Source organism: Heliconius melpomene, chromosome 14 (genome assembly GCF_056956725.1).
Source record: "Heliconius melpomene rosina isolate 202511_hmr_F chromosome 14, ASM5695672v1, whole genome shotgun sequence".
NCBI lineage: Eukaryota > Metazoa > Arthropoda > Insecta > Lepidoptera > Nymphalidae > Heliconius > Heliconius melpomene.
This window is the reverse complement of record NC_140402.1, coordinates 6705960-6718115: the sequence shown is the minus strand read 5'-3', so window position 1 is coordinate 6718115 and position 12156 is coordinate 6705960. Positions and strand designations below refer to the sequence as shown.

The 12156-nt window shown below is 34.4% G+C and overlaps 1 protein-coding gene across 1 annotated transcript in view; it reads left to right on the top strand.

The window, feature by feature from the left end:
• Positions 1-12156, top strand: part of Dhc98D (Dynein heavy chain at 89D) — a 63943-nt gene that overhangs the window by 39568 nt on the left and 12219 nt on the right. The window contains exons 57-69 of the mRNA XM_085197761.1: positions 2885-3055; positions 3774-3962; positions 4564-4726; positions 5932-6053; positions 6325-6502; positions 6703-6833; positions 7245-7387; positions 8660-8752; positions 9127-9229; positions 10070-10267; positions 10512-10656; positions 11078-11295; positions 11663-11868. Coding sequence (XP_085053887.1) covers positions 2885-3055; positions 3774-3962; positions 4564-4726; positions 5932-6053; positions 6325-6502; positions 6703-6833; positions 7245-7387; positions 8660-8752; positions 9127-9229; positions 10070-10267; positions 10512-10656; positions 11078-11295; positions 11663-11868 — 2060 coding nt within the window. The remainder of the gene's footprint in view (positions 1-2884; positions 3056-3773; positions 3963-4563; positions 4727-5931; positions 6054-6324; positions 6503-6702; positions 6834-7244; positions 7388-8659; positions 8753-9126; positions 9230-10069; positions 10268-10511; positions 10657-11077; positions 11296-11662; positions 11869-12156) is intronic.

The window sequence follows — 12156 nt, the reverse complement described above, 5'->3', positions numbered from 1 at the left end:
TTATTTTATACCATAAGATGTTATTTCTTTATCTTTTTTTAATTGTTAGACTTTATATTTTGTTAAAAAAATATTTATTTTATTATCTGTCTTTTTTTTATAGTATTATTTTCTTAAGAGTCATCCCATGTGGCCAAAGACTGAAATTGTGACTTTAAGTTACTTAAATCGTTGTGATGCGTAAAGTTTAATAAAAAGCGATTTTATTTATATTGATTTTGTTTGATTAGAGGCTATTCATGTAAACTAAAACATAAAATTGTCTTCTACCTTTAAAAAACAGACGGAATATGACCAATAAAAACACTGGTCTGACAGACCCGACGTCCATATGTGTGTTATAAAAAAATCACGTCCATAGTTAAAGGTTAACAAATAATAACTTATTCCCCCGAGTGAGGATCTAACTCACAACTTTTACATTGAACCCAAACAGTCACACGCGTCACTATGCTACGTCGGCCTCAATTCGGTAAATGTATAAGTAGAGATAAAAATGTCCATATATTTTGTTAGATTTTTTTTTATATGGAAGTCCTTTTGTTTGAAATTTGAAATGCAAACAACAATATTTTTGAAAATATTTCAACCCCTTGCATATTGTACAAATACCTTAGTAAATTAAGCTTTACGACCATATCTCGCCGGCTTCCATGGGGTATTATAATGTTTATAATACCAAGTTTATTCACGGCACTTCAATATGTTATAATCGTAAAATTATGCTAAATATTTAGCATACCCTGTTAATAGTCTTCTTAATTGTATAAAATCAGATTCACGCTCTATCCCGTATATAGCGGGGTAGGCAGAGGGAACCTAGTGTTAAGACACTCCGTTCCTCACTTTCTGCTTAATTCTGAAAGCATTGTGTGAAACTGCTGCTTGCTTGCTGGCGGAACTCAACGCCATGCCTGCTTTGCCTCGACACCAGAGCGAATAAATGAAAATATAAACGTATATAAATATTTCACTTCCTCCAGTGGGGATCGAACCCACAAATGTCGCGTTACAGTCACACCCATTAATAGTTTTTAAAATAATCTCAAATAAACTTTTCAGGATGTTGTAAATAATTCAACGTAATGCTCTATTTATGGTGCATTGCTTACGGAAATTACCACATACAATCACGTTTTTCATTATAATGCGAGCCTTCTTTCGTTCGCCTCGCTGCGAACAAAGTCCTGCTAATATACTATTCACATATGAAAAATTAAAAATTAAAATTATGTGTGCACAGAGTTATTTTTCATTTTTTTCCCAGACGCTTTTTAAAACAATTTATCATAAAAACATTACATTTATTTTATTTTATTAGTCTGAAAACTCTTATCAGGAAGCTACACCACTATGGTATAAGAGGCATTGCTTTGGATCTTCTCACTTCTTATTTAAGTGATAGGATTCAACTAGTAAATGTCAACGGGAAACTATCACACGGGTCACCTGCATTGGGGGTGCCACAAAGCTCTATTCGGGTCCGTTTTTGTTCCTTTTGTACATTAATGACTTACCTCACCTTATGAGAGATATCTGTGAAATAGTGTTGTTTGCAGATGATACATCCTTAGTTTTTAAGGTTAATAGACGGCAATTGGAAATTGACGATGTAAACAGTGCTCTTTCTAGGATATTACACTGGTTTAGTGCCAATAACTTGCTTTTAAATAGTAGTAAAACTAAATTTATCAGGTTCTTTACTAAGAATGTGCAACAAGCAGAAACCAGGGTTTTGATGAACAATGAGGAACTTAAAGTAGTTAATGAAACTGTTTTCTTAGGTATAACATTAGATGCTAAGTTACAATGGGGTCCGCATATAGAAACTTTATCTGGTAGACTTAGTTCGGCAGCGTATGCTGTCTGTAAGATTCGTCAACTGTCCGATGTTGACACCGCGCGTTTAGTATACTTCAGCTATTTTCATAGCATTATGTCTTACGGCCTATTACTTTGGGGTAGTGCCACTGACATAGATACCATTTTTGTGCTCCAAAAACGGGCTGTCCGAGCAGTCTATAAAATGGGTCCACGGGAGTCACTAAGGAATAAATTCAAAGACTTTAACATCCTCACACTACACTCCCAATATATTTACGACAACTTAGTATATGTGCATAAAAATATTAATAAATTTAATAAAAACAGTGACCTCCATCAACATAATTTAAGAAATAAAAATAAGCTTGCTGTGCCCTTCTCTAGGCTCCATAAAGTGTCTCACTCATTCGTAGGTGAAAGTATACATTTCTGTAATAAACTTCCAAACGACATGGTTAATTTATCACTGAACAAATTTAAAAAAGTGGTAAAGCACAGGCTCTGCCAAAAAGCATATTACTCTGTTAAAGATTATGTTCGCGATAAAGATGTTTAGAAATGAGTTGCTCTATTTCTAAGTTAAAATTGTTAATTGTAATTTGTAACAAATGTTGGCATTTAAAAAGAGTGGCCATGAGTTTCTTTGCCTGTATCTTCTCATGAGCTCAACCATTTGAACGGGCTTTTTTCAAGTCAAAATTGCACATTTTTTTTTTGGTTATTTTTAATTTGCATTTTTTTTCTATTTTATGACATGTCCAAGTAAATGTTAAGCATTTTTATGGAATAAAGATATTTTGACTTTGACTTTGACTTTGTACTTTCTCAGGCAACCGTCACTACATATGGGAAATTACAAAATTCTTGCTATTACTTCAAAGTCCTTTTCTTCATTAGATATGTCTTGAAATTGTCAAGTCTATTGATATTGTTATTTAATTAAATTGTCATCTTTACATACCCAAAACTGGAGAAGCCTATATAATATTTTTGAAATTATGTTTTGTATAGGTATGCCTAAAACTATTTTAAACTATTTTTCACATTTCTTGTTTTGTAGGTGGACCCGCGATTTATTTCTATGTTCTCTGTCTACAATCTACAATTTCCGTCTGAAGTAACGTTGAATCACATTTACATGTCCATACTGAAAGGCCACTTCTCCATATTCCCAGAAGAAATACAGGAGAATGTGAGCAAAATCGTCCAAATGACTTTAGATTTGTATAAAGTAAGTATTTTACTATTATAGAATTAAGTCTGATATTAAAAATAATATAAAAGGAAATAAAATTAAAAAAATTAAATATGAACATGTAAAGTCTTTGGCAGCGAAGCTTTTAAAATAATTTTTAAATCGAATAGAACATTTTTAAATATTATAATTTTTAATTATATTTTTTTCCATCGATAATTAAAATATAACTGCATTTTTTTATTCTATTATTCTATCAAATGGTCGTTAATTGAAATACCGAAAGTTAATTTAACTCAAGTTTCAGATCTAATCGTAAAATTACAAGCCATTAGGTTCGCTTATCTTTTGGAAGCACGTGTAAATTAAAATTTAATGGGGATAAGTTCGTAATATTAATTAATTAATATTAACTTTTAATCTGATATTTATATCCGTATCTTAATAATATAATAATGTCAAATAAGTATTTTCTGTTTCTAGTACCTTAATAATAGATATGATAAGAAATATTAAATCGAGCTCCGATTTCATTACATTCCTTCATTTGACGTGGTTTTCTTTTATTTTTACACTAAAACGAGTGTTAAGTGATTCTATTCTTCACTTTAATAGTTTTTTATAACTTATAACTTGAAGTTTTTTTGCATCATTTTTTTTCTGCTTCCCCTGGTGCTGGAGCCTGGCCACAACCTGTCGTGTCGCACAACTGGCAAAATCATATTATTAATTAAAGCTTTATGTCCATATCCAGATCATCATAGTGGACTTGCCCCCGACTCCAACAAAGTTCCACTACATTTTCAACTTGCGTGACCTCTCCCGTATCGCGGCCGGTCTTTGTTTGACGCATCCCAACTTCTTCAGCGAGAAGCGGAGTATTATCAGATGCTGGAGAAATGAGTTTACAAGAGTTATTTGTGATAGACTCATAAGTGTTCAGGTGAAGTATTTTTTTTATTTTGTGGCTTCACGCTGTATCCCTCGCGCAGCAAGGCACATGGAACATAGTGTCAAGACACTCCTCGTCACCATTTTCCGCCGATTTCTGGAGGCACTGTATGTTGAGTGACGGAACTCCACGCTGCATTTTTCCTGCTTACCAGAACGGGGAAATAAAAACAGTTAATATTTCATTTTCTCGAGTGGGGATCGAACCCACAAACGGCCCCGTTTACAGTCACTGGCTTGTACCCCTAACACAAATGTGTTATTTGATATATATTTTACACAAAGAAAAAAAATAAAAATCCAACACCACAAACAGCTATTCTGGTATGTTCACTGACGTCAATGACAAAAATGCAAAAAATCTGCTGTTCAACTTTGTAAAGCATTCCTTTGTACAAAATAAAATCTCATTTTTCACTTTAAAAGCTCTTCAATGAACCATATTTAAAATATCTCTATTACACATTTGCATACAAGAATTTGTTTTAAAAAGCACATAACCGACTTTTGCAAAAGGGGGGGGGGGGGGGGGGGGTGTATCAATTCGACTGTATTTTTTTCTTTACAAAAATGTCATTTTTTCGTAATAACAGGATAATGACTTAATGCGTGAACACATAAGAGATCATATAATGAAGTATTTTCCTGAGGAAGAGCCCGTGGTACTCGAAGAGATCGTTATTCCTGAAGAGGAAGAAAAAGCTGAAGAAGAAGAAGAAGTTGGTGAGGAAATTGTCATAATTATGTTAATTTTAACTTTTTTTCTTTAGCTTCATGCTTTATCTTGCAGGAAGCTATCTATCGGACACTTCCTCTTACTCCTTTCTTCTATATCTTCTCAAAACTCAACGTCGTATTTTAACTTACCAAAGCAGGGAAATAAAAAAAAAACATTGGCCAAGTGCGATTCGCACTCACAACCTCTCTCTCCTTCTCACATCTGCTCTACGTTGGCCTCAACATTACAATTTTTTATTTTATTAATTATGTGTAACGCTAAGATAATAGAAAAGTGTTTTTCTTTCTTATTGACTGTCAAATTCTTAAATGTACGTAATGAAGGATACATGAAGTCAACAACTAAACCTCCACCCTCGACAACTGCTGAGCTAGAAGTTCAAGTAGAAGAAGAAGAAGAACAAGAAGTTGAAAAGGAGTTGACCGTAAAAAATATCATTTTATCAATTAATATTTTTTTATTTATTGTTATTCTTTAGGTACTTTGAAATATTATGGACTTTGTCTATTTCACGTTGTATCCTGCATGCATTAGGGTAGACAGAGAGTATCGAGTTTCAACTATTTTTCGAGACATCGCGTGTTCATTTTGCGGTATCCGCGCTATGTCTTGTTGCTAGAGCAAAGAAATAAAATTATTTTCATGTATTTTAATTGGCTATTTTATTTACATTTACATTTACAAGAACAGGAACGCACTACAACGACCTCATTGTGTATTTTTTTTTTCATCTTTAAGGGTACCACACTTACCAGAGTAAGCAGAAGGAGTCCCTCCCTGCGATTTCTCTCGTTACCATTGCGAGGAAATTAAAATATTAAATGGACCGTTTATTTTGAAAGTGGTGTAAGTCCATTTTTGAGAAAAATGAACTATCACGTAATTCATGCTTAATTTAATGTAATTTTTTTATATATAACTAGTCCGTGTTTAATTTCTCAAAAAAAACCCATGTTTTCAACAACTTAAAATCGGTCGGTAAATGTAATTGCATAATCATCGACATACTAACCTTTAATTTTCTCGAAACAAAAGAAAATAGACTTACACCACTCTCAAAATAAACGGTCCAAATGTTTTATTTCGTTGAGCGGAAATGGAATCCACAACCCATCGCGTTTGTACTGGCACGCTGCATCACGCCCCTGCACCACGACAGGTCTCCAAACTGTAATTAATAAAATATATATATTTTGAAATAATATAATGTTATGACAGCTCGAGGAGTACGTACTTCGTGATCCATTATTATTCGGTGATTACCGAAATGCGTTGGACGAAGAGGAAGTGCGATATTATGAAGATCTACTAGATTATGAGGCGGTTTATTTCTTATTCCAAGAGGTGATATATTTTATATTTTTATATAGTACATAGTGGCTCCTTTCTTTATAGCAGGATAGGCAGAGGGAACCCGGGAAACAAGTGTTAAACAAGTGTCCATGCCTATTACGATACTTTCGTTCCCCACTTTCTGGCCGAGTTCTGGAGGTATTGTGCGTTGAGAGGAACTTAAGGCTGCGCTACCAGAGATAGGACATGAAAATGTAAAATATTTCAGTTCGAGCCCATGTAGTATTATTTATACTACATAATAATAATAAATAATACACAGATACTGGACGAATACAACGAGCGAATAGGCAAGATGTCGGTGGTGCTGTTCGAGGACTGCCTCGAGCACCTCACGCGCACTCAGCGCATCCTGCGCATGGACCGCGGTAACGCCATGATCATCGGCGTCGGGGGGTCCGGCAAGAAAAGCATCTGTAGACTCGCTGCTTTTGCTGCTGGTTAGTGTGTTTTTTTTTTATCTTAGGACAAATCTTGTGTTATGACACTTTTCGCCGATTTTTTCGAGGTATGGTGTTAAGTGGCGTAACTCAACGCCACCGTTTGTGTTATTACCACAGCGTAGAGGTAGGAATTAGGGGGTGTTTTAAAAAAATATGCCTGGCTTGACCACAAAAAAGTTATGCCATAATTTTTTCAGGATATGAAATGTTTGAAATAACTGTTACTCGAAATTACAATGAGAATGCTTTCAAAGACGATATGAAGAGGCTTTACAACCAACTCGGTGTTGATGGGAAACCCACGGTGTTCTTATTCACAGCTGCTCAGGTATCTTATGTTGCTGATTTTCTTAAAGAGTTTTATAATCTGTATTTTTTTTTCAGCTTGAGCTTGAGCTTTCAGCATCCCTCACGCAGTAGAGTAGGTAGGTCCAGGGAACGTTGAGTGGCTGGCTCAACGCCATGCTTTTCTTTGTTACCAGAGCAAAGAAGTTAAAACAATAGTTCTTTCCCCCGAGTGCGATCGAACCCGTAACCATTGCGTTTATAGTCACGTCACGACACTTGTGCCACTGCGCGACGGTCTTTATATGTATTTGTATTTTAAAATAATTGAGTTATGCAAGTTCTTATAACATTTATACAGCTGTAATGCATTAAATGCAGAATCAATAGCAAACGATATTAATGATTCAATTGTTTTCAATCTAATAATATCTATATAATAATTTTAACATAGATTCTAGAAGAGGGTTTCCTAGAATTAATAAACAACATACTGATGATTGGAATGATTCCGGCCCTGTTCGGCGATGATGAGAAGGAGGCTATCATTAATTCTGTCCGCAACGCCAGTCAAGAGGCCGGCTATGGTGTTGCTAAGTAAGTACTTGTGTCCGCCTCTTCGCCTCTTGTACTGGTAGCAACGGCTCGTGGTTAAATTTGAATATTTTATTTGTCAGTTCGATTTGTTAAAAAAAGAAAAAGTTGGCACAATCACTGTGAAATATTGTGGAATATATGTCAGTCACAACTCTCTTTATTGATGATATAATAATGATAACAGATTAGAGTAAAAATGACGGGGTTGTAAGTCCTCTGTAGAAGGATTTATATTATGTTTATGTTTATTTTTTTATTGTGTCTGATAATAAATTTAATGTTAAACGTTTTTTTTCTGGCCGTACTTTTTGTGATCACTTAGATAAATGCAAAGTTCGTCTCGCGCCTAGCGGACTGGGATATTTTCTTTATTATTATTATTATAATTTTTTACTTAGTGCGTTTTGTTTGATAAGGTCCAGTGGATATTAATATTTTTTATTACGCGTGAAGAAAAGAGAGATGGATCTTAATTTAGGTTATTTTCTATATATTTTTTAGTTAAATATAAAGTTTAGAAATAATATAAATATCAATAGGTACTTTTATCATTGTAAACCTACCTATTTTTACTTATTCCGTAAAATATAATAATTTATAATATTAATAATAATAATATAATACTTTATTGCACAAATAAGAAGAGAAAAAAAAAATACAAATCATTAGAAACACGATTAACAAGTGTGCAATGGCGGCCTTATCACTAAAAGCGATTTCTTACAGGCAACCAAAGAAAAACGGAAGGATTAAATTTAGAAAAGAAGGCAGAAAGGTGCAAAAAGTACATAAAATATATAAAAACCAATATTCAGAGAACACAAAATAGTTTAATACATACATTTATACATACATATCTACATATATACATACATATCTACACAAATGCCTACATACATACATATACACAAATGCCTACATACATACATACAACAATTAAAGATAAATACATATATAATTATAATATTGTCGTTTTATGAATTGAGTTGGAGATAGTAAAGTTTAAGACGTCGTTTAAAAATCCCAATTGACTGGGACCGTCTTACTTCCAGCGGCAACTTATTCCATAGCTTTACTGTTTTAACCGTAAAAGAGTCACTATAGCATTTCGTGTGGCATAGAGGAATTTCAAGGATATGGTTAAGGTGGGAACGGAGGTTTTGGGAATCGAAGGTGTCTGACCCCAGGAACTTAAAACGCTCCTTGAGGTAGGAATTTATAATCTAAAACAATATATAAATATCATTAAAAATAAAAAAACAATACCAACAGGGACGCCGTGTGGAATTACTTTTGCAACAAATGCGCTGACAATTTACACGTGGTCTTGTCGATGTCACCGAGCGGCGATATATTGCGGAACAGGTCTCTCTATACAGCTTAATTAACTCTATGTTTACTGCATCTAATTTCAGGTTCTTCATCAGGTTGTGGGTTCATCCTCACTGGAGCGATGAATTATTATTTATTTATATTTTCATTTCTTCGCTCTGGCACTAAGGCAAGAGCGCAGCGTTGAGTTTCTCCACTCAACACGCAATGCCTCGAGAAATTGGATGGTGCGTGGGGAACAGTGTGTCGTAAGCTTAACATTGGGTTCTCTCTAGCTAAACACGAACACGAATAATAATAATTAAGAGTTTTGTACTTATTACATAAGTATAAATTATAATTAACATAATATTATATTTATTATATATTACATAAGTATAATATTATAATTAAATAAACAATTCCAGATGCCGAAGTTTTCCCGGTTTAGTGAATAACACGACGATCGACTGGCAGTTCCCGTGGCCGAAGCAGGCGTTGCTCGCTGTGGCTAATGTTTTCTTAGCTGACGTATGTATTTTTGGAATATATTTAATTCAGTTAATGAATTATTTAATATATTAATTATTTTTTTTTACCTTCACGCTATATCACGTGCTTATCAGGATATGCAGAGGCAACCTGTCCTTACTAAATGACTTTCATTCCTCAGTTTCCCCTGAATTCTGGAGACATCGCTTGTTGAGTGACGGAACTCTATCGTTTTGCCTTGTTACTAGAGTAATTTTGATTTCCACGAGTAGGAATATAACCCATAACCTGTCGCTTTTATACTAGCATGCTTGTTTGTGCCTACCTTTTTGCCTCAATACTACTATATTACTTATATAAATATGGTAATAAATTATTCTACACTTGTAACTAGATATTTTTTCTACTCACTCTACAAAAATGGAGACCGGAGTGTCTTAACACTAGGTCCACTCTGTCCACCCTGCTGTGTGCGGTATTCAACGTGACGCGAAACGAAAGAAACTACAACAAAATATTTAACACCAAGAAAATAATACAATAATAGATGAATATATTTTTAGAAAATGATATTATACAATAATAGATTTTTTTTGGCGGGTAGACACAAAAGTAGATAGACGCGTTTTTAAAAGCTCTGTAATTATTTTATGTAATAGTTTTTAAAAGTACATATATGTTTTGAAATTTTAAATACCTGTGCTTAAGTTGATAGTAACTACACTCACATACTTATTTTCTACACCAATATCACTATAAATATGCCTGTGGATCAACTTTTAAAAAGTATGGAAGAGCTCTCCGCTGTATTTACATCCAGAATGGGTGAGATCTATACATATAGTATAGATAGATTAATAAATAAAAAATAATGAACAGGTCCAAAAAATTCCGGAAGAGTTTCGTTCCATCATCGTCGAGCACGTCGTCCACGTGCACATGTCAGTGGCGCACTACTCCGCCGAGTTCCTGTTGCGCCTGCGCAGGAACAACTATGTCACGCCTAAACATTATATGGACTATCTAACGAATTATCTATCTTTGTTGAATGAAAAGGATGCTTTTATTGTTGCACAGGTATTTTATATCTTTTTTTATTTTTCAGCTTCACGCTGTATCCCTCATTTGATCACGTAGCTGGGTGGGCAGAGGGATTGCCTTGTTCCCAAAGGAAAGAAATTAAAATATTAATAAATAATAATGTATGGTCCCCAAGTGGAAATCGCCTCGACAGCCTCACTTTAATTTATTTTTTTATATTAACATATTAGATATTTTAATTTAATCCATTATCAGTATAAACGAGAATATTGGTTTCCAGTGTGAGCGCTTGATCGGAGGCTTGGCCAAAATCGAAGAGGCCAATGTCCAATTAGAAGACCTGAATGCTAAATTGGCAATACAAAAGGTTATAGTTGCGGAACAAACTAAAGAGTGCGAAATATTGTTGAAAGAAATATCGACAGGTATATTATAAAATTACTAATAATTCATTAAATATATTGTATTCCGCATGTAGGATAGGTAGAGGGAGCCTAGAGTTAAGACACTCCACTCCCCACTTTCTCCCAAATTCTGAGGGATTGCGTGAGGAGTGGTGGACCTTAACGCAGCGCTTTGCCTCCACCTCATTACAACAAAGAAGTGAAAATATTAAATATTTCATTTCATCGAGTGGGAATTGAACCCACTATCTGTTACGAATACAGTCACACGCCCTGAACCTCCTCGAAAATTGCTATTAATTCATAAAATATATATAAGAAAGCCAATTAAATCTATAACCCTTTATAAATATTTTAATTATATTAATGACACTTGTAAATCAATAAGATATAACTATTGTTTCTTCTTATAATTTTGTTTGTTTGTTTGTTTTGTTTATAGCCACTGAAGCGGCAGTAGCAAAACAAACCGTGGCCGCGGTGAAAAGCGCTGAAATAACAGAACAGAGTGCGGTGATAGCAGAAGAGAAAGCCGAAGCGGAGGAAGCGCTGTCCGCAGCGCTGCCAGCGCTTGAGGCGGCTAGGCTTGCTCTGGCTGATTTAGATAAGAACGATATCACGGAGATTAGGTCTTTTGCAACCCCTCCGGAAGCTGTGCAGGTATTGTTATGTTAATATGATAATAAACCGTCGTAGTGCAGTGTGGCACATCTTGTGACTGTCAGGATGACGGTTTTGTGTTCGACTCCTACTCGGGGGAAAGAAATATTTATATTTTCATTTTGTCGCCCTAACAACACAACGGACTAACGACAAGACAAAACGCGGCGTTGAGTTCCACCACTCAACACGCAATACCTCCAGAATTCGGCGGAAAGTAGGGAACGGTGTATCTTAGCCACTAGGTTCCCTCTGCCTACACTGCTATGTGCGGGATACAGTATGTTATTTATGTTATTTTAAAATATATATTTTTCATAAATATAAATTACATCTATAAAAAAATATATAAAATTTCGATTTACAGGTGGTATGTGAATGTGTAGTAATTATAAGAGGTATAAAAGACGTAAGTTGGAAAGGGGCAAAAGGCATGATGGCGGACCCTAACTTTTTAAGAAACCTTCAAGAAATGAACTGTGATCTCATCACGCAAGGGCAAGTGAAGGCGGTGAAGGCTCATATGAAGAAAAGCAAAAAATTAGATACTATGCAACAGATTAGTAAAGCCGGGTACATATTTGTATTTATTTGTAATTAATATATATCAGCTTGCTTAAGTCTAGCCACATTTATATCAAAATAATGAAGATTAAATATATAAAATATAATTAATCCCCCGAACGAGATTTGAATCAGTAATCAGAAGAGAATTTGAAGATAAGAGAGAGAGATTGAGATTTGAGATTTCTATATACCTAAGGCTATCTATCTATAAGGCTGATTTGATACCTACATATTTTATATATCTTGTATTAAAATAATCTTTCTGTATAATTACTTATAATAATGTAATAATCT